This window comes from Xyrauchen texanus, chromosome 49, assembly GCF_025860055.1.
Source record: "Xyrauchen texanus isolate HMW12.3.18 chromosome 49, RBS_HiC_50CHRs, whole genome shotgun sequence".
Lineage (NCBI taxonomy): Eukaryota > Metazoa > Chordata > Actinopteri > Cypriniformes > Catostomidae > Xyrauchen > Xyrauchen texanus.
In genome coordinates, this window is record NC_068324.1 from 11,237,917 (window position 1) to 11,261,668 (window position 23,752).

At 38.3% G+C, this 23,752-nt stretch overlaps 1 protein-coding gene across 2 annotated transcripts in view; it reads right to left on the bottom strand.

Moving 5' to 3' along the window:
- Positions 1-6,665: 6,665 nt before the first annotated feature.
- The window catches only part of LOC127640755 (kit ligand-like), a 52,276-nt gene continuing 35,189 nt past the window's right edge, over positions 6,666-23,752 (bottom strand). Inside the window, exons 3-10 of one of the 2 annotated variants that reach the window (XM_052123484.1) lie at positions 13,919-13,975; positions 13,669-13,824; positions 12,863-13,073; positions 11,391-11,426; positions 11,163-11,251; positions 10,935-11,047; positions 10,181-10,238; positions 6,666-10,064 (exon numbers count right to left, since the gene is read on the bottom strand). In XM_052123484.1, the coding sequence (XP_051979444.1) occupies positions 10,208-10,238; positions 10,935-11,047; positions 11,163-11,251; positions 11,391-11,426; positions 12,863-13,073; positions 13,669-13,824; positions 13,919-13,975 (693 nt within the window). In that variant the 3' untranslated portion in view covers positions 6,666-10,064; positions 10,181-10,207. Of the gene's footprint in view, positions 10,065-10,180; positions 10,239-10,934; positions 11,048-11,162; positions 11,252-11,390; positions 11,427-12,862; positions 13,074-13,668; positions 13,825-13,918; positions 13,976-23,752 lie in introns of those variants that run through there. The other variant, XR_007970126.1, reaches the window with a different exon arrangement.

A 23,752-nucleotide genomic window follows, 5' to 3' on the forward strand; every position in this document is an offset into this window, starting at 1 on the left:
GTAGTCAAGGCCATCTGTGAGAAGCACCTTGTTAGGCAATCAGCTGATGTCGGGCCAGGCATTGCTCTCGTAAACTCCCTTGCACTACGTTCCGATGCTGTACCCGACTGTTATGAACAAGAAGATAGTTCTGATTGTTTCCCTGTTATACCTCACCTTTCAAAAGACCTTGGTGATAAACAAAGAGCCGATCCAGTTCTTCAAGAGGTGATTTTGCACTTGGAGTTGGAAGAGAGACCTTCACCAACGGTAAGGAAGGAACTTCCTGGTCTTTCCTATTTCCTAAAAGAATGGAACTGCCTTGAGGTAAAGGACGGAACACTTTACAGGAGACGGATAGATAAGGATTCCGTCACTTACCAGCTAGTGCTTCCTGAAGAGCTAAGATCCACTGTGATGAGCAGTTTACATGATAGTATGGGTCACATGGGGATGGAGAGAACCTTGGATCTGGTCAGATCCCGGTTCTACTGGCCAAAAATGGCTGCTGAGGTAGAACAGAAGGTCAGGACATGTGGTCGTTGTGTGCGAAGGAAGTCCTTACCTCAAAAAGCTGCACCCTTGGTCAACATCCAGGCCACCAGACTGTTACAATTAGTTTGTATGGACTTCCTCTCATTGGAACCAGACAGAAGCAACACAAGAGATATCTTAGTGATCACAGATTTTTTCACTAAGTATGCTGTGGCAATCCCTACCCCAAATCAAAAGGCGAGAACAGTAGCAAAGTGTCTTTGGGAGAATTTTATTGTGCACTATGGGTTCCCTGAACGCCTTCATAGTGACCAGGGCCCAGATTTCGAGTCCCGCACAATCAAAGAACTTTGTGAGATATCAGACATTAAGAAAATTAGAACAACGCCTTACCATCCTAGGGGAAATCCTGTGGAACGCTTCAACAGGACTCTGCTGAATATGCTTGGCACATTAGAAGAGAAAGACAAAACTCATTGGAGGGATTTTGTCAAACCATTAGTCCATGCATATAATTGCACGAAGCACGAAGTTACAGGGTTTACCCCTATGAATTGATGTTTGGAGCCAACCTCGTTTGCCTGTTGACCTTGTCTTTGGGTTGCCATATCAAGACAGTCCACAGAAATCCCATTCGAATATGTCAAGCATCTAAGGTCTCATCTGGAAGAAAGCTATTTGCTTGCCTCCCGTAGAGCATTAAAGAGTGCAGTCTGGAACAAAACCAGGTTCGACAAAGGTGTGACAAATTCCTCCTTGGAAGTCAATGATCGAGTGTTGGTGAGAAATGTTCGGCTGCGTGGTAAGCACAAGTTAGCAGACAAGTGGGAGTCCGAGGTGTATGTAGTAGTAAAGCGAGCAGCTGACTTGCCAGTCTACACAGTTCGGTCCTGAGAGCAAGGATGGTCCTCTCCGTACACTTCACAGAGACCTTCTGCTCCCTTGTGGGTTCTTACCAACACCAGAAGTTTCAAGCCCTACCTTGCCCAAACCTACTTCTAAACCCAGAACACGCCAGAACCCTGGTGTTCCACCATCAGATGATGACTCATTCAGCTGACCCAGAGGAGGAAGATCTTAATGGAAGGTATAATGCTTTACCAGTTGTGGAAACAGTACGGTTCTCTACAGTCCATGACATCTATAGATCAAAGGAAACTGTGGATGTTCCTTTAGATGCTGACTCAACTAGACAAGAACCTTCTGATGTTGATAATCCAGTGGAACACTCACCTGTTGATGCCCCAGATGAATACTTACCTGTTGATATTCCAGTTGACGATTCACCTGTTGATGCTCCAAGGGTTCCTGAAACAAGTAATATACTTGACGAGGACCAAACTGAAACAGAAAAGAACCTTCCTGTCCAAAGTGAAGATGAAGTTGAAGTGACAAACTATGCTGAAATATCAGATGTTCCTGTTGAAGGGAGAGAACAACAGCCAGAAATTGAGGGGGGCATAATTCGGATATTCCGCTCAGATGCTCTAGTAGGCAGAGAGGGAACCTGAGAGACTTACCTACTTTCAACTTGGAAACCCCTGTCGTTTGTTGTTCAGTCTTTGTTTCAGGGTTTAAGCACTGCCCTTGTTAGCTCCCTCAATGGTGTTGAAAATCCAGGTGCCCTTTCCATTTTACCTGATGTTTCACCAAATGTAGTGACTAATCAGCCACTCAGAGCATGCAAAGGGGCTTGCATGATTTCAGGGGGAAAGTGTAACCCTGGTTAAATAATTGTTTTACAGATATTATTTATTTTTATGTAGCTTGAATGGAATGTTATGATTATTCATACATGTGAAATTCTAAAAGAAAATATATTTATAAATATATATCTGAATTGAGTTAAGAGATGAGTATCCACCAATCGGAGAGTTTGGTTGCTGGCTCAGCGCCTTGCTTGCGAATAGCATTGTGCAGATTAGACGAGAGATGCAGAGCGACAGAGATATCTGATCTGGCGACGAGAGTGTGTTAAAATTGAACAAATATAGTTCTTAAACTGTTCAAAGTTCACAAAAACTGAATAAATCAGAGGGTAACTACAAGATAGTGGATGATCCAGTGTGATTGTGTCAGTCGGGCACTTCAGAGTTTACATTTTGACTCGGTGAGTTTACCAATGTTATAAATAGTCTTAAAAGCGAATGACAACACATTGTATGTAATAGCTGTTTATTTGTTTTATGCATATGAGACAAAATTGTGTTATATTCTGATGTTGTATGGGTTGGATTGTTCATTTGCAGTGTGGTTGTGTCAGACCGCATGGTGTATTAAGTCGGTGCCTGTGGAAGAATAAAAAAAGAGGAAAAAGTGAATAGACAGGTAATTGAGTACAATGTCATTTGTTAGGATGATGGTATGCATATATATGTATTTTATTTGTTTCCTGTGTTATATATTTAATTGTAAATCATTATTGATATACAATATTGAATGCATATTCTGGTCTGTGATCAGGCCAGGTTTTTTTCTTGTGTGTGAATGTTCTTTCAAGATGGATTTCCCTAATTGATGGCGAGCCTCCCACTTCGATTCTGAAGGATCACGAACTTAGAGGAAAGGACAATTTTTCATTTCAGTTATTTCTACTCAGATAAGTAAGAGAACATTTTCAGAGACTGATATATTTTTTTTTCCCTTGGGACTGAAGCATCTCAAGAGTGCAATTGGGAAAGTTTAACACTGATCAATATTCCAATTGATATTCCATCTGAACTTGAAGAAATTATTTCAGTGGGTTATATGTAATACCACTGGTGATTTTGTTTTGTTTTGTCTTTCATTTGTGTTCACTTGAATACATTGGATGTGATTGTGATTATTGATATACGAAAAGTTATTTAGAGGGTGCACCCAGGAGATATATAGCTTATTGATTTTATTTTCCTGGTCCATTAGTGAGTTATTACCCGCTACATGTATGTAAACTTTTGACTTCAACTGTAAGTATTTCTGTGTTGTAGAAGAAAAAATTACAACATTAAAAAGCTTGGACTAACACTTAGTGATTGCTGAGTGCTTCCACAGCAGGTGCTTCTTCAAAGCATCTTCATTTATCCAAAAATCTGTCCCAAAATTATTGACGCCACACTACATGCTCCAGTTTCACTTTTCTGCCCGTTATGGTGATGCCAATCCAGACCACAGATTAAATATGCCTTTTCAATTGTAATGCAAAATAATAATTGACAAAACTTTCATGATTTGAATTGCATCATTTCATTTTAATCTTAATGTCATTGAACTAGTGTAAAAATTTCTGCTCTTTATCCAATCCTTTTCAGCCATGACATAGCCCCTCCTCTAGGACCCTGTGAGAAACGCAGTGGCATTCGAATGGCAGGCGTGTCCACCTGCACCTCGTGAGGCGATGCTTAGTAACGAGGGACCCTCTGAAGTGAACCTGATCCTCTCTGGCTTATTAGATCTCTCTTCTTCTGTCATGCCTATGCAGCAGTGTCATCTCTTCACCATTCACTCTCCCCTTTAGTACAGGACGCTTAGTTCTGAGACAACCCCTCCCCCTTCAGTTTCTTCGTAGCTTGCTGAGGGGCCATAGAGTTCTATATTACAATGCTTCTGCCCACAGACATGGCTATTGGGAGGCGGTTGAGAAGGCCTTTCACAGGAGTATTACAGAACAGCGTCAGGCCCTGATAAGCCTCCAGTTACGGCCCCCAGGGACCAGACTCGTCCGCCTCTGCTCTCCACCTGGGGGTGAGCGCTTTCTCTTGCGGCTGCAGAAAGGGCTTAGTAAAAGGGCAAAAAGCATGCAACAGAAGGCAACGCAACTCTATTGGTAGAAGCTTTTAGTAACCTAAAACTATATGACCTGTGACTAAGGTCCTGTGCCGATTCCCACCGCTGAGAAAAATCACACACAATTTTAATTCATAAAGACCTTTGTCACACAAAAGTGAAGGATAATGCCCTTTTTTGTACGTACTGCCACAGGAGTGGCTGGCATTCAGAAGACAGGCTTTTGGTGTCATCTGCCTGGGCTCTCAACCAGCCTACCAACCCACACAAACAGTGCTTGACTTGCGCTAATACTGGCGAGAGACATATTTAAAGAGACAGTGGGACTTAGAATAGGGCAGCAGAAGTCTGTTTTGTGGAATGTTTTCCATTTTTATCTTTATTATGCATTTTACAATCTGCATTAGTTCATTTAGTTGAGTTTAATGTAGTGCAACTGAAACACAGTTCCTGTGAGTCTGCATATATTTTGCAGCGGGAGAGCTGCCCACACATGGAAAGGAGAAACAAGTGTGCCAATACATCCTTTACAAGCGCAAATAAACAAGATCAAAAGAGACATTTTGCAGTTATTACTTGTTTAACCATTAGCTAGTGAAAATGACAACGTCATTAATAGACAATACTTGCCTCATATAACGGTCTAAGCTTAGCTGTTTCTGTCTTCCGCTTGTGAATAGAGGGCTATAAACTTCTGAAGTGAGCCTACGCAACCAAGTTTACAACAACATAATCGTGCAAAGGTATTTAAAGGCTATGCAGGTATTTGCGCTCAGCAGTATTATGTGCCATACAGATAAATACATTTTACTCTAGTGTTTAGAGTATATTACCACAACAAGCGAGAGAGATTATGGTAAAATGGCTTTACCTCATGGATCTTGTTAGCTAGAAGTTTGGCCTGATGTTTACAATTCACCCTAACAATATGTGATAATGATCATTTTTGACACAATACATTCTCACTCTGCAGGGCTATTACTGTAAATATCACCCGTTAACTGTATTTGACCCTATAAACACTTAAAATGATGTAGGTGTAGCATTTGTTTTCAACACCCACACCTTTTCAAACCGGTTTGACTTCCTTTCGTCAAAGGATCACAAAATATCCACTGATAATATTCCTCTTTGCTGTAGCTCTCAAATATCATTTACATATGACCTGCCAGATTTCAAGATGCCGACTTCAAACTTAATTAGTTTTCATGTTTCTTGTGTCAATCACAATAAGGTGTGCTTTACTGAATTGAACGCGTGGATGAATTTGATATTAGAGCTTTATTGAAGGAAAATATTTTCAGAGAATAATGACTTTGGTGCGTTTCTCAGACAAAATTATTGTACGGCTTCAGAACTCTTGAAATATAGTGCACAAGTCATATGGACTACAGTAGTTTTGTGGTGCTTTATTGTCCTTTTTTGTTCATCACTCCAAAAGGCACACACATTTAGAGGCAATGTCGAGTAATTTCAAACTTGTCACGCTACAAAACATGAGATTAATCATGAATCATTTTAATTAACTGACAACCCTCAAACATTTGAACAGTCATTTTACATATTAATACGATTTACTTACATTTCTTTGTGGTCTTTGAAATGTCTGATGAAATTCTAGGTTGTGGTGGTTGTATCGGACAGATATTTTTGTGTTGCATATTGTGCATCTGGCAAATCTTTTTTTATTCGCACAATCCAATTCAAAATCTTTATATCCAAATGAGATTATTTTGGGAACTCAACAATCATCTGGCATTTTGGTGCGTTGTGAGCACAGCGTTAACTGCGCAGATGCAGATCAGTGGTGCTGGTGGGGTTACATTTTTACATATGAATTAATTGATGTTGCAATATTTTTTTAAACACATTTCATTACTGTTTATAATAAATTATTGAAAATAATAATAATAAAAACATTCAAGTCATTGTGGAGTCATGCAGTTCAAGTCAAGTTTCGAGTCACTGGTTCTCAAGTCCAAGTCAAGTAATTTTCTTCATTTAGTCAAGCAAATTCACAAGTCCTTACATTTCTGACTCAAGTCAATTCATGTAATTCGAGTCCCCCACCTCTGGTTTTTATTAACCTTAAATCTGAAGTGTGTAATTCCTGTGGCACTAGTGTCACCAAATGGTTTCAAACAGGTTTCCCGGACACTCCCTCCATCTGCCATTTGTCAATCAAACAGACAGTCCCACCCAAACTCACTCCATTGGTTGAGCAGTTGCAGTGCCATGTTGGACACTCCAACAAACAAAGCGATGTTCTGAAAACACCACAAAGCCACAGTGTTTATAATTTCCGTAGAAATCAACATTCTTTCTTGGCTTACTTATAGTTGTTTCTGCATATTAAGCTGGGATAGGGGAAAAATTATACACTTCAGCCTTAATATGAAGTAAACCCAAATGGATAAATATGGTGGATAAATGTACTTTATTCACATCTCATACATATATTTGCATACATTCATATAAAATACAGAATACAGTAGACTGTTACCCAGAAAATGTCTGGGCCACAGTTCCTTGTTTACTTTTGGCACCCTGACTGGCTTCCTGACTAGCTGTGTTCTGCAGTCTTGTAAAATATGATCCAGTATCCGATTACAGTAGTTGGGATCATGCCGAATTAAAAAATAAGAATTTCCTGGTTCAGTTCCATTGTTTGTCCCTCTGATCTCAGTATCACAAACCAAGAAATGGCTGTTTGTATAACAATGCTTTCAGACACTGTGCCAACACTCCCAGTAGTTTTAGGGCAGTGGTAGTAATTTCACAGGCTGGTTTATATTGTCTGTGGAGGATGCCACATGAACACTTTTTTTCATAACTTTAGCATGTTTCACACACAAAAGTCATACAACATTAATGATACAAACTTTTCAAGTTTACACCAGTGGTTCTCGAACTGACTTTTCAAGTTTACACCAGTGGTTCTCAAACTGATGGGTCACAACCGTGTTCTGCAGGGGAAAAACAATGCTAAATGCAAATAACATGCTGCTAATAACCATATTATCACATATAGTTAGCAAAATAAACAGGCTTATTAACTTTTAAAAGGGAAGAGAACATTCTTCCCACATCATTAGATGTTGACATCAAATGCTGTGCATCCAATTAAAGTCAATGGTTTAAATTCATCTGTCACTTGGTAGAAGCCAACATGGACATGTTTTGTGACATGCCCTCTTTGAAAACCATGAATAAACCTACACAAGGTAAAAGAAAAGATGATTCAGACTACATAAAATAATGCTTAATTTGCAACAAGGATGAACATGGCTTGTGCCGACCACAATTGGGTAATAATTTTGCATATTTTTGAACCAATTCATTTTTGAATATAAAATAATCATTTATACATTCTGTTGTTTGAGAAACAATTTTGGTGCTATGTTGGCTAGCCAATTGATGTCGATTGTGATGTCCTGAAGCAAAACCAGCTGAGAACCAATGGTTTACACTTTTTTTGTGGTGCAGCTTGCAGTACTGTATCTTTTTACTTTTATTACTTGTCTATACGCAGAAGGTTATCTGGGCATCGACAAAGGCTTTTGTTGTCAAGAGCCAAAGGAATCTTCGCCCATGCATACCTCTACATAGTCTTGAGTGCAACTTCTCAACCAAATTAGCCAAAGATGTTTTCCAGCATCACGAAATCATGCCAACATGAAAATGAATTACTGTATACGATAAACAGCACAACATCTGAGCTCACCAAATTGCAATCTTTAACACTGCCAACACTGTCCTGAACTACATCAAGAGGGTTGAAAATATTTGACAGGAAATCCGTGATTGAAACGCAAATATTTTGTATAATGACACGCTTCACTGAGAGCTTTAACTGTACTCTGATTGTTGGATTAACTGGACATAAATTCGTAAGAACACTACGTTCAGGGAAGATTAAATTGCTGCTAATGTTAATACAGATTTCTGTAAACTTCCACCTAAACCACGATGAGAGAGTATTCACCAATTGTTAGCTTCACATATCTTAAAGACTGCCGAACTCTAACTAAGAAAGTTATCTTAGTGAAGAAATTTAAATTACAGAGGCAGACAACAGGTTATTCCCCAAAATACATTATGTAGATCATCACAACCAGTTGGAAAAAAGCAGGGTATAAAATTAAATATGATCTTCTCTGAATTTCGTCTCAAAATCATTACAAATCAATCAATACAAATTGTAGCTATCATAAACCAGTATGTACAGATTTAGAGCAAGCAATGTAAGACGTCAGATGTGGACCTGCATATATTGATTCGTACTCAGCAGGAGACCATTCTGGAACTGGATCATATTATGCCAAATGGCGGTCTTGCTTATCTTTGAAAATCATCTGAAATGTCATAGAGGAATTTTTGAATATAACTAGTGCTATATCGTTACGATATTATCTTTCCATAATAAATATATGGCTGGTTATCCAAGAGAATCTTTACAGGGAGAGCCATGCTATGAAAGGCAAAAAAATACAAAAGTAGAATCATACATATGGTATACGTTTTATAATTCAGTTTGTTCTATTTGCTAACTTTCTATCCAAAGTTAGTGAGATCTTCTATTTCAGTTGTCCACTATAAGAAGTAATTTTTCGTGTTGTGAAACTACACTTTTGTTTGTGTACCGCTCTTAGAAATGTTGTCAATACTCTTTTAGTTCTTATTTGACCCATAAATTAATTATTTAGTTAGCTATAAAACAATCCATGTTTATGCATAGTTAAGTTGATGTGTATGAACGATCGTTGATTTTGCATATGCAAGTCAAATTATATTATGCCATAAAAGACTTTTCTTTTAAATTAAAATCTGATATTATCTGAATAATCCGTTAAATTAGCAGCCACTAGAGGTTTATACTAAATCACTTTTAAAATACTGAAACAGACTTTATATATCAAAAAGCCATCAAGGAAAGATTGTTTTTATCTTGGGTGTGTTGAAAGACTACTTTGAGCAGTTGAGAAAAATTGATTTAATATACAGCATAAAAACAAATTCACATGATGGCTTCTATCAAATGAGGAGCTATAATTGTGTACTTACAAGGTTGCAGCTAGTAGTGTAGGGTTTATTGTTGAAGTACACAAGCAATTAAGGATTACAGGATATGTTTTAGGATTGAGATAATTATTTATTATCTCAATCATTATATGATGCCATACATGATGCCATGCAGGTGTCATTTCATATTCAGAAAATAAATTAATTAATTCCACACCACCAGTTTATAGTGACAATAAAACAATTCACAAATCAGATGATACAATCTGAGAATGGCTTACTGATTCAAGCACTGAAAAAATGGAAAGGTGTCTATCTGGACACCCAGACCAAAGAAAAAGAGAGAAGACAAAGGAACAAAGAAGGACAGAAGGAGATGGACCAGTGCTGATGGAGGTAGTAAGTTCTGCTTTAAATCTTTTTAGATATAACCGTATTTTCTCATGCAACATATGGCTGCTCTCTTTCTGAACTGCAGCTCCCGAGCTCAAAAATGCGATCTCAATCTGCATTCTGTTTTTCATCAAATACCTCCTGCACAGTCTCCTTGTGATCTCCAAGAGGAGAAGGCAGCGTTAACGCGCATGAAGAGCAATTCTCAGAAGTTCTCAGAAGGAGTGACCATATCTAGCCCAAAAGGTCTTGCCAGTGGTTGTTAAGAGAGGGCATTGGTCCTCAAAGAGCAGTTATTGTGTTTCAGGCCAGTTTGTGTCCTTCACAGCCAGCAGTTTGGTAAAAGACGTGAGAATCTTTCAGAGGTGATGCTTGCTTGTTTCTGTCCATTGTGCCATCTGAAGAAGTGACTGAAATGGTGTGTTAATGAGAAACAAGATTAGTGTTGCAACTTCCATTAAAATGTAATAGAACTTAAAAAAAACAGATTAAGTTAATACTTTATAACTCATCAATGTCACTTTACCTGTGCTGATTAAACTGAAAGCTGGATTTACACAGCCCTGATAATATTTAATCTGTTTCTGAAAAGAAAACAGGAAGTGCCTGTTAATCGGTGCATTAAATCAACTTGATCATCACAGATTTTAATACATAATTGATCAGTTTTAAATCTTGAAAAGACTAAATTGTACATTGAGACCCCATGAAATCAAAATGTAAGTTTTGTGACTGTCTATTAGCTTTGAGGCCATCTATAAAATGATCTTAAACCAGTTTAAGATGCCCAAAAGTTCCTCTAATACAAGTCAACAGAGCAACCCAGCCAGTCTGGAAGACTAGCTTAGACCAGCTAACAAGCTTAGGCTAGTTCAGTTTTTAAGCGTTTTAAGTGTTCCAAAATGTACTTTTAGAAAATATTCACATTTAAAATGTACAGTCTGACACTTCTCAGACCAAAAATAATGTTAATAATTAATATTTATATCCAATTAAATGCCCTAAAGAATGAGAATGTCCTGCCCCCTAATACCACCTACTTGTAGATGGTAGCAAATCATGTTCATGTCTGCGACATAAATAAAAGTCTATTAGCCATTTAAAAAAATAAGTGATGAGCAAATGAATATGTCCTGCCCCAATTTCCCGTTTCAAACGGAAATTCGTAAAATACTTCAGAAAAGAAAACTGCGATCGTCAAGCCTTTTCATTAGGTCTTGAACAAAAACACAACATACTAGGCAGATAGCAGATTAGATTGTGCTGAAAACCGACATTACTTTTCAGATATCTCCGCATCTAATGGGGGTATATTGGCTTCCTCTCCTGAGAAAAGAGCAGGGCCTTCTTCTATGCCCCGTTCAGTTTGGGGGGCATTTCTGCTGGATTTAATCTGCATGACAACAGGACAAACAAAAGATAAATCAGGAGATGATTGCAAGCAAAAATTTGAATTTATGTTAATGTCATGCTCTCGAGTCAGATAGGGCCTCCAAAAATCGATGTACCTTCCAGAACAGCAGAAACACCACTGCAATTAACGGGATGGCGAGGAGCGACAATAGGCTGTACTCCACCACTTTTGGAATGAGGACCCCTACCGAGAAATGGACAGACACAGTCATGTTTATTTAGTCTGACAGACACTTTTGTTGTACAGGGATGTAAAGGGATGAGAAGACTCCCCCAAATTGATATGAAAGTGTAGAAGACATTAACAGTATGTAAAATCTCACCTTTTTCTGTATAATCGGGAGAACCATTGAGTCTCTCTAGGAAAAAACGAGAAACAGAGAAGCATTAAAAGTCGCTGATAAAAACTGTCCATTGTTCGACGCTGTAATGTTGGACACAATCTGCTTTTCTTTCCTCCCCTAAAAGATCTGATCTGTCTGCATGGGAAGATCTGAAGATTGCTCTGTAATCATCATGGTAACAATTGGACTTCGATTCTCCTCTTCCTTTCATGCTGTTCACTGGGGATTATCTCTTGGTTTTGAAACTTGGCTGAGGCTCTGTCATAATAGGGCTGAAAAAAAACATGTTGCCTCTCTTGTTTGGTCCAGTGGCTCCATTTGAAAAGACATGGAACACACACACACACACACACACACACACACACACACACACACACACACACACACACACACACACACACACACACACACACACACACACACACACACGTTGGCCTACCTTTCATTATGAGGACTTTCCATAGACATAATGATTTTTTTACTGTACAAACTATAGATTATACCTGTCAACATGTGGGTACCAAAATCCGGGAGACTTCTGAGCTGAGGCATGCTAAATACATACAAATTGTGCCGTTGTGATTTAATGTGCTGAGTAACGCCATTTTTCCAACCATGTCTGATATTAAAATCAGTGCGACACACTTTGCAAAAGGCGCGGGCATTGTCGATATGGCTTCGAGATATGAAATTAAATGATTCCGGTCCAGCTGTTGTTAAATTTATATGTTTTTTTTTTTTTTTTTTTGCCGAAGCACCACCTGAGTCTCCTCCTCTCATCTACCAGTGATGCTAGATTCAACTTCCCGCATCTACTACCTGTGCAGTATACCTACTGTGTTGTAGATTGCCATGTTGAGGTCACAAATGGTTTGTATGATGTGTCGATTGTGTGAGTAGGATGCGTTTCATACAAGATCTGGCAACTGGACAACCTTGGAATAATATTGATGTGATTATTCATATAACGAGGTTTGGGCCATACAAATTACGGGAGTTTCCCGGGAGAAATTACAAAACGGAAGGGGGGCGGGAGATGGGTGTGAAATACGGGAGACTCCCGGGAAAAACGGGAGTGTTGACAGGTATGCTATAGATGCTATCCCCTAAACCTAACACAACCCCTAAACCTAACCGTCACAAAAAACATTCTGCATTTTTACATCAATTAATATGTTTTTTAAGCTATTAAAATTATGGGGGAACTAGAAATGTCCTCATAAACCACATTTATAGCATAATACCCTTGTAATTACCAGTTTGTAACCTAAATTGTCCACACATTGCAACCAACTCTTACAAGAGATATGATTTAAAAGAGGGTGTTAACATTTAAAACCTTAGTTTTGAAATGAGTGGCCTTCCACAAACAGCATTCTGTGTATGCACAATAGATTAATTTAAAAAAAGAATGAAAATATCTTGAAGTTTTGTATTAACATGTACCTTACCATTTGCAGTATGCTTTCCTGATGTTGTCGACACTGTAGTGGTTGTCGTAACTGTTGTTTTTGTAGATGTGGGGCATGCAGGAGGCTCGCAGTCCTTAGCCTCTCTCGACGAATTGGCAGTGTTGAAAAAGTCCACAACAAATTCAAAATACCTTGCTGTAAGCCACATCTCCTCTATGTAGTGACACTCGAATTCTAGCATGGAATCCTCCTAAAAGTGCAAAAAATTAATAAAAAGCGAATTCAATTGAAGCAATTTAACAAAAACACATTCTAATCCAATAGTGTATTCAAAGAATGCAGAGTGTTTTCATTCAAAAATATTTAAAAATTAAACGTGAATTTCTGTTAAAATACTTTTTCCTTACACAGCTTATGCTGTTTAACTATAAACAAGAAAAGCTCCGACTATAAAAAAAATTAAGTTCCAACTGTAAGCAACTTATTTGTAGGCTGTTTCACCAATAAGTGTAAACACTGCTCTGTTGTTCGGCAACATTGGCTCAATCAATGACATGAGTTTGAGGTGGGGCTATTTGTTTGTTCAACCAATGGCAGACAGATGTAGTTTTCGAGGAATCTTTTTGAAAATAATTTGTTTTGTAATTCCATTTGGTGATGCAGAAATTACATTCTTCAACTTTAAGAAAAATATGTGCATTAGTATAAAAAGCTAGTAAAATTGGGAAAAATCCACAATCTACAGTCCCAAATTGCTTCCCCATGTATGTATATGACTTTGGTTTAAAATTTTTGATTTACAAATAAATGTTTATTATCAGTCACTTGGTTTCAAGGTAACTTACCAAGCCAATTCCCATGTGGTACCGCATCTCTTGCAGTATTTGGACAAAAGTGCCTATATTATCTTTATTGGTGGATATATTCCCAAACTTCTGCATCAGGCCTTTTAAGCTCACCTCCAAGTGAAATACATTAAGCTTCACCCAGCACATACCACTCTTGAAGACAAATGAAAAGCATAAAAAATTAACTACATTATCACCCTGTTTTCTTTTATTGCTGTGAATTATTTATGAAAACACAATAACTCACCACTTCTTTCGGTATATAATGTAGTGTAATCTTGTAGTCTTTCGGGATATTCTGTTTCTAATGAGAAAGAAAAAAATCATTATAAAGCCAACTCTACGTGTCAAATCATAAAAGCAAACTACACCACATGTTGTCTTGAATGAAGTCTTAGGAATGAAAAATTAGTCATAAGTAATCTAAAAATAAACAAGGAATGAATCTAAATATAGCTGCATGCAGCGATGACAAGCCCAAGCACCATGGGTACATTTCCAGTCGGTGGCTTTTGGAAAACAATGCAAGGTGGACACTAGCATTAGGCATTTGACATTATTCAAAAAAATTTGAAGCAATTTGAGTAAATATAAGAGCTACAGTTCTGACTGTAGGTGAAAATGGAAGTGCTACAGAAGCCATCTTACACACACATTTAAAAGGGGGCACTACAGAGCCATACACGCATATGCGTGAACGTTTGCCCAGAAATTATGGCCAATGAATCTGATGTGTGTGCAAAATGTGATTACATTTTAAGCACTAAATGTATTGCTGCGCCATGGCGACACTTTTCAAAATATAAAAAATCTGTTGGCAATTTAGCATCTGCAATGTCTTGGCATGATGTTGCACAAATTTGGTGCCAGTCACATGAATCCCCTAGGAGGAGTATTTAAAAGTTCAGTATTTAAAATTTTTAGAAAATCCAAAATGGCCTGGTTCCTGTTGGACAGACCTAATGACTATACTAATGAAAGTTCTCCAGCTTGATGAGAACTATATAAGTACCAATTATGGTGAATATAGTTTTTTTTTTCACTCCTCCACAGGCTGCACCAGCCTAATGATTCCCAAAAGACCATATATGCACAATTATCTGAGTAAACTTATGCAGGAATTGGCATAAACACACAATATGAATTTGAGAACAATTATACAAAAAGTTCAGTTATATGAAAGCTTTTACTAAGGACAGGACATGTCTTTTTTCTTTCTTTCATAAAATGCCATAAAGTTGGGAAAGTAATATAAAAACAGTTTGGGATCTAAACAAAACGTCTAGGTTACGGATGTAACCTCCATCCATGGAGGGAACGAGACGTTGTGTCGAAGAAGCGACACTAGGACTCTCTCTTGAGAGCCTTTCGGATCTCTGATCTATGAGAAAAGGCCAATGCGAAATTAGCAGACAGAATTTGCATGTCCCACCCCGGACATATGGGTATAATGGGAGGGACATGCATCTGTTTCATTCAGGATTTTTCTGAGGGGCCGACAATGAGGTTCGGCCGCAACAGTGGCTCCGTTCAGCGACGTGGCCGGGAGGACACAACGTCTCGTTTCCTCCATCATGACCCTTCCCCAACACCCCATAAAGTCATCAAAGCCTTCTGGTTCTTTAACCCCGACAGGGGGGAACAAGGCGACGTGCCAAGCATGGTCTAAAGTCAAACTTTTCTAAAGAGTTCTAGTCTTACACTAAGGAGCCATTCACATTGATTGAGTTTTGTGTCCATCCACACTGATTTATAACTGATTTAAATATAAACGTGTGCTAGATAGACGTCTTTGATGGCTTGTTAGTGTTTTTAGATGCCACGTCATGTCAAAAAGAACCTAAACTCTTAAACGTCTCGAGTCGAAAAACCTAGATTTTGCTCTTTTGTGGCGCTGTGTGCAATTTTAGTGCAACAACAAATGCATTCCAGCATGTGAATGGCACCTAACATGTTTTCAAACACTTAAGCTGAAATTTAAAAAAAATATTTTTAATATTAGCTTACATATAGGACTATGTAATAACACAAACACAGACAACACAAGTCGCGCCAGCTTCTAGCAGAAAAAAAACAAATAAACACATTCAGAGCTGAATACTGTGGCTGTTTACTTTGTTTATATTGGTGTTTATGTTATGATGTTTCTTTTAATCAGCAGAAGTGAAAGACGGTTTGGAGCGATTTGGAGCACATGTTGTGGAGAGTGACTACTTCCGAATACAAGCTGTTATTTCTAATGAAGAGAAATAGATACAAGATTTATTTTAACAGCACAAATCAGCAGAAATCGAGCACAAACAAACAACACCGGTTTGGAGCAGTTTGGACCACATGGGGTGGAAAGTGACATCACACAGCCAAAACAATCATGTCTAATATCTCAAACACCGAATCAGCACAAACGTTAATTTCTGCAGCACAAATGAATGGAATAGATTTGGTAATGATTTAATTATATGGGGTGCCAAATTCAGAGGTGGTTTGTTTCATACTGGCTATTTATACTAAGCACATTCAAAATGGCAAAGCATATTACACACATTAAATATTCTAACTGCTTAGGAATTTATACTAATCATAAAATTATACTAATCGATTTTAATCCTAAAATCACGTGATAAAAAATAAGCTCTGCAAAAAACAAACATTGAGCATGCATATGTCATGAAATATTAACAATCTATTTTGAGTGTGGTATTCTAACATCCATAAAATATATACATATATTTCATTATTCCATACATAAACAACAACAATTTTACCAAACAAAGACAACATGAGCGCTAAAAACACATAAAATATAAAGATCGTCACCATTGAGTTAGAGTATGCATGTTCAAACAATCATGATTGTAGGTAGTTTATTTTTATGGAAAATAAAATTTTGTGCAGTACATTTTAATTACAATACATTTAGACTTCTATAGCATTTTATTTCACTTTAAAAACTGTTTTCACTTTTACAGTAAATTGCAATGGAAACAGTATTTAAGATATCAAATATCCCTTTACAATTTTGCATCAGCAGGGTGTTGAAATTACTCTAAAATTATTTAAAACAATTCACACAAACACAAGAGGGCCATTTTAAAGTCTGTTAAAATTGCCTGGTGACCGTGGAAGAAACTGACCCACCCACTTTTGTCAAAAGGTGGCAGGCACTACAGAGCTCTTCAGCCATGCCCATGCTTTAACATTTGCCTAAGCCTAATGGCCAACAACTCTGATGTGTGAGCAAAATATTGTGACAATTCAAGCATGCCAAGTACCTCAAAATGTGAATATACATAAAAAGGAATCATAACATTTAATGTGTTTTCATAACAACAGTATTTAAGATATCAAGAATCCCTTCAGAATTTTAAATCTGCACTGTTTTGACATTCTTAAAAAAAATATTTTTGGGATGCAATTCAAGTAAACATAAGAGGGAAATTTCAAAGTCTGTTAAAAGTGCCACACTTCCTTCCGCCAGTTGGTGGTGCTACGACTTTGATAACAAAGTCGTAGCATAACAAAATCAATGTGATCAGCCCACAAGTACAAACACTTGGCTCAATTTTGATGAAAATCACACAATGCACACAGAAGATATGAGACATTTCCTTTTTTCAATTTTTTCGGAGCTTATCACTGTCAGTGCAAAAGTTGGTCAGCTTGATGAGATCTATATGTGTACAAAGTTTGGTGACAGTAGCTCAAAATGAATATGCTACAGAGCCCCCGAACATGCCAAACTTCTTGATGGCGCTACAGAACCCCCCCTGTACGCCCCCCCTGCAACTTTGCCAAGCCCTTATGGCCAATAACTCTGATGTGTGTGCAAACATTCAAGAGTTTTCACACGTTATGTACCCCCAAAGTACCGAAAAGCTTGAAAAGAAGAATAAAAAGAATATTGCTGCAAGCAACAATGACGGTCCCAGGCACCATGGGTCTATTTCCACTCAATGGCTATCAGAAAACAATGCATGACGGACACAGCAACAACTCAACATTAATGTAACTTTTAATATGAGCACAGAAGTCATTTAGGCTTGTAATGTCATTGCAATTCTGTTGTTGAATTTCTTTCTATGTTCACTGTCAAAATAAATGAAGTACATTAACTGTATTCTGTAGTCTGTATTCGTTATTTATATGAACAACTGTTTAAATAGCCTCTAAATTAATGTTGGGCAAATGAGGACATAAATTAGGTTAGAATACTGCATGTTTGCCAATTGAATAATTATTTAAAGAATAAATTACCAGAGGTGGGATCAAGTCACACGTGTTCAAGTCACAAGAAAGTCTCAAGTCTTAACCATCAAGTCTTGAGTCAAGTCTCAAGTGCAGTGTAGACAAATCAAACAAATCAAGTCATGTCAGTGACTCACCTCAAGCAAGTTATGTTGAGTCCTGATGAGTTTCAAATCAAGTTGAGTCAAGCCACAGTACTAAAATATATAGAGGGTAATTTTTGAAATAAATATTTATTTTTGCTCTGAATAGATGAAATTATATACATATCTTTACATACATTTTTTATATGAATTGTATAAAAGTAATGTGTTATACTATATATATATTCTGGTTCCAAAGGAGGAGATGACGGGCGAGTTGTGACATGTGGTGGGAGCGTACTCCGCCATGGCGATATATGTAGGCCACCACTGAGGTGCTGTCTGACCTGACTAGGACATGTTTGTCTCGAATTAACGGAAGAAACTTCCTCAGGGCAAAGAAAACAGCCAACAACTCTAGGAGCTAATGTCTTGGACTCTGGATCGGCTGTCGGTTGCTGAGCGCAGTTCCTGAAGCGTGTCGGGATCAGGGCCACCCCTGTGTATGTTTCTGAGTGCCTTGGCCTGGTGGAATTGCAGGAGTGCCATGGCATGCAGGGCGGCAGCGGCGCCTCCAGCAGCGCTGTAGGCCTTCGTGGTCAGCGAGGATGTTGCCCTACAGGGCCAGGAGGGGAGTACAGGGCGACCCTGCCAGGTGGCGGCGTTCTCGGGGCACAGGTGGATCGCAACCTCTCTGTCCACCTGGGGGACCGCTGTGTACCCGTGGGCCGCTCCGCCGTCGAGGGTAGTGAGAGCGAATGAGCAAGAGCCTGTGGCCGTCAGGAGCGGAGAGCACTCTACCTCATCCAGGAACTACACAGGGGCGGAAGGGCATCGCATGCACATGGAATTGATATTAAAGACCCTGACAAGCTGGCATGGAACATTGACAAGTTCACACCAAATCCTGCTGAGGGTCGCAAGTTCCATGTGTAAGACTGGCACAAAATTGTCTGCATCACTTCCAGGAAAGTTAAGAACTTGTGAGATAACATCGTCAAAAAAATCACACACAAAAGGGATAGCTGCACCGAAGTGGCACCCCTGAGAAGACATCTCCACCGGAGACAACACACCCCACTGATTAAGGACCATAAAATGCAAATCACACTCACATCTACTCTCTCTCTCACCTCAGGTCACTTTAAGAACACCAAAAACTAAGTTAAGTCTTATCCTGTTCTGTAATGTAAAAGATTTTCTGGAGAGTCGGAATTCAGATATCACACACAATTACAGTGTGTAATGATAAAAGTAATCAAGGTCTCTGTAGCAAGAGGACCCACACAGAAAGCTTTGTGTGTCATTTTTTTTATCTGCTAGGTTTGCAATTTTAATTTTTAGGTTTGGTAAATGGAATGCAACTTTAATTATATTATTATGCTTGGTTAACTGATAGCTTGGAGTTTGATTTATTATTTAAATTTTATTGTTTGAATGTATTACTATTACCTGGTAAAATAAATTGTTTTTATGATTCATTCTGAGGAACTGTTTTCTAATATATATCTTATTAACTACAAATCTATGGTCAGAGTTAGCTTAACTAATCAACTTCAGAAGTAACCAATTTGTTAAAGGGGTCATATAATGGTACATGCACTTTTTCAAGTTGATTGTACTGAAATGTGTTGGCTGTGCCTGTACACAACCATCCTATTATGATAAAAATCCATCCAGTGTTTTTGTTTTAATATCCTTATATATTTTCCCCTGCCTCAAATCGAGCCGTTCGACCGTGTGACGTCACACGGTCGGACGCCCCTCCCAGGATTGTTGATTGACAGTAGTGTTTCAACACAGACCCGCCCTCGCTCGTGAGCGAGCTGTCAATCATAGTCCGTCATCATTGTTGATACACTGGAGCAGAATGGCGCCTAAGCGATTTAATTGTGGTGTTCTGTTCTTCGGTGTAATAACGAACACAGCAGTCATTTTGATGTTCCTAAATCCGAACCGCTGAAGACGCAGTGGCTGAGTTTTGTTTACGATGGGAATATTCCCCACGAGCAACGTCAATGTGTTCATGTTTGCGCGAATCATTTTTCACCAGACTGCTTTATAAACGAGGGTCAGTATAAAGCTGGTTTTGCTAAGAAGCTGCTGCTGAAAAAGATTCGGTACCAACTATTTATATTCCCTCTGCACCTCCAGAAGAAGTAAGTGTAACGTTTTATTAACCTTTATATTAATCTTTGCAAATCGCTTGCACGCTTCACAATGAATGTGGCTAATGTTTACACTCAGGGTACATTACGGCATGTTTTCCATAACGTTACGACGTTCTCAATATAATTCATAATCCCACGTTTATAATGAACAAGGTGTTATGGTTATTGTGTTATTAAAAACTGTGTACGGAGGGGCGGGTGACCAAAGCTCATTATCATTTAAAGTCATATGCTCTGAACGCAGTGCTGAAAACAGAGCTGTTTTTGAGCAGGTAAAATTAGTGTTTTCTTAAAATACTAATGAGAATTTTTATTAAAAGTATATTACAAAGTTTTCATTTAGACCCTAAATATTCATATTAACTTGTACAAAAATGGCATTATATGACCCCTTTAAGTATGTACTAAAAGGCTAAACGATGAACCGAGAATCTATAATAGAACTTAGCCAAGTAGAATTACATGGGAATACAAAGAGTAGGACCGAGAATCTGCAAAACAGAACTTAATTGAATGGGGAGAACGGTGAGTCAAGAATCTATACTGAACTTAGCCAAATATGACTAAACAGATAAATCATAGAACCTATAAGGACTTAGTCTAAAACGTACTAATATCTGAAACTGATGAATTTGTAGTGAAAGTACCAGCGTCCGGACGGCACAGGACCCGAATATCATTGAAATACCAAATGCAGTCTAGAAGAGAGAATTACTATAAAATTATAAAAGTAATAAGATACAAAACTTAAATTCAGAGCATAGATACATCAATGAGGTTTTTCATAATTGGAGTCTGATGAAATAAAGAAAAGAATAAATTATAAGATTAGCTACATTTAAATGCGCACGAAAAGACAGAATGCACAGGAGACCTTCAGCCACACTATTGGACCAATCGGTGGACCTTACACATGCTTACCTGTATGGCATATACTGCCACCTGAATATGAGGCCTCAGATGACTAACAGAGACACATTATGCCTACTATGGATAACATCCAGACATTAGGTACAAACATTTCTTGACAGACAGTCAAACCACACAAAGTCTAACTACAAACTTCTGAAAGAGGCCCTGATTAATTAATTTTCAGACTCAGAGTCTGAGCAAGAACTGTTTCATGCCCTGAACACCAAACAGGGACAGAAAGAGACCATACAAGCCTACTACCATAGACTATGGCAAGACTACTTCCGGTCTCGGGACGAACCTGAGATGGAAGAAAGCTCTTTCCAGCCTTGTGGAGGTGTACAATTTTGTCTCTAGTGTTTTTGGACAGCTCTTTGGTCTTGGCCATGTTAGTAGTTGGATTCTTACTGATTATATGGGGTGGACAGGTGTCTTTATGCAGCTAAGGACCTCAAACAGGTGCATCTAATTTAGGATAATAAATGGAGTGGAGGTGGACATTTTAAAGGCAGACTAACAGGTCTTTGAGGGTCAGAATTCTAGCTGATAGACAGGTGTTCAAATACTTATTTGCAGCTGTATCATACAAATAAATAGTTAAAAAATCATACATTGTGATTTCTGGATTTTTTTTTTTAGATTATGTCTCTCACAGTGGACATGCACCTACGATGACAATTTCAGACCCCTCCATGATTTCGAAGTGGGAGAACTTGCAAAATAGCAGGGTGTTCAAATACTTATTTTCCTCACTGTATATACAGACATCAAGAACTGTGTGAAAGACTTCTATGAACTGTGGCTTCATCAGCACCCACAGTCACCAAGAGGATCCAGATTAGCAAAGACACAAATTGCCAATCTTCAAATGGGCCCACCAAAACCAAGTTAACAGACAAGGGCACCTTGGGGGAGCTTGAAACAGTCTGACACAGTTTACAACAGTCTCACATACAGCTAAAACAGTTTTACATAGTTCAAACTGTTCTTACAACACACCTTTTAACACACCCAACCACTATAGGGAAATATCAAACAGTTTTCCTTATAGAAAAAGCACACAACATTACTTTAAGATACTTGAAAACTCTAGCTACCCTACACTAAGTTCATTCAAGCACACTAACCACTCAACAATTGTTAGGTTATCTTACACACACATTATGATAGGAAGCACTCAGATTCCTCAATAGGCAAAACGATAAAGCTAATCCAATTGGCCTGCAAGAAAGTCAATGGCACTATATCAGGATTGACTCCTTATGCTTTTCGTTCACGAGCAACCAATAATGCATAGAGCATTCAGAAAGGCTTGTGCAAATAAGACATGTATGCATGATATGCCATGATACTGTGGACAAAAACTTTCCAATTAAATTGAAGGAACTTACCGCATTAAGCTACACAATTGAACCATGTGGATCAATTTCCAAAAGAATGCTAGCCTTCAGTATGTTATGAGTGGCTCAATCCTTCTGGTTTTAAATGGGTACTCCTTCACCCTTGGTTCTGAATCGCGAAAGAAACAAGGTGAAAGGAATTCACCTAACTGAACTGAGTTTAATCAACTCAATTTCACAAACGATTGCTCATATTCACGACGATACACCTCAATCAGATCCAAATGACCCTTTATTGGTTTCCAAAACACTAAAGATAATTAAAGATTACTCTAAAACACGAACAATCATAGAAGAGTCCCAATAGTACCTAAACATCACAAGAATCCTCTGAATGCTAGAACACTTAATGAATAATTCATTCCACACCAGTGCTTTAGTGCTTTGATGGAGGTGTTGTCTTGTTGTTTGTTTGTGTTTGTCTTCTTAAGCTTGTTTTCCAGCGATTGCAGATGTCTGCTTCCACTTCAAACTTCAACAATAGAAGGTGAGGATAGTAGGTGGAGAAGAGCATACAATTGCTGCAATATGACTTGAAACTAGAAAAACCTGGAATTCCTCAACATAATTTAAAAGATTCGGCTCGACTAAGCACCAAGAAGTCTAGCTGAAGCTCATATCTGGCCAATAAAATTAACAAAAGGGATTCTTCCAGATACCACATGACTTCAGAACTTCATGCTTCTGAAGAAACCTCCACCATTTCAAGGGCAGAGGTTATGGACAATAAAAGACAGTTAATAAACCTTCCCTTGTGAGATCCTCCTGAATTACAATTCTATGACTCTTTATTCTGGACAATAACCAATTTTCTAGGCTCCAAATTAGTCATGAGATCTTTGTGATCATTATACTGCAAACAGCAGCTAAAAAGGAATCCATGAACATTTCAAACAAAGTCCCAGTACTTGTGAATTAACCCTCTAAAATGTACAGAATGCAGACAGTTTAATTTCATTCCTAACACACATACTAGTGTTGTCACGGTACCAAAATTTCAGTAGTCGGTACCAATACCAGTGAATGTTACGTTAAACGTGATCAAATGTCTATTCAACAACAAACATTTTTCTTGTCAATTTTGTATTTGACGATGTCGATAAAGTCGACTAAACGTTTCAGACACATATGTATATGTCCTCCACGGCGGTCGCGCCGCTGTTCATCACCCCCGCCTGCCGGCAAACTTTCAAACCCTGGACAGACCTCTGCTTTCTACGGACAGGAGTACCCTTGCAACAGGTGTCCCGGCGGGTCCTGGTCACCACAG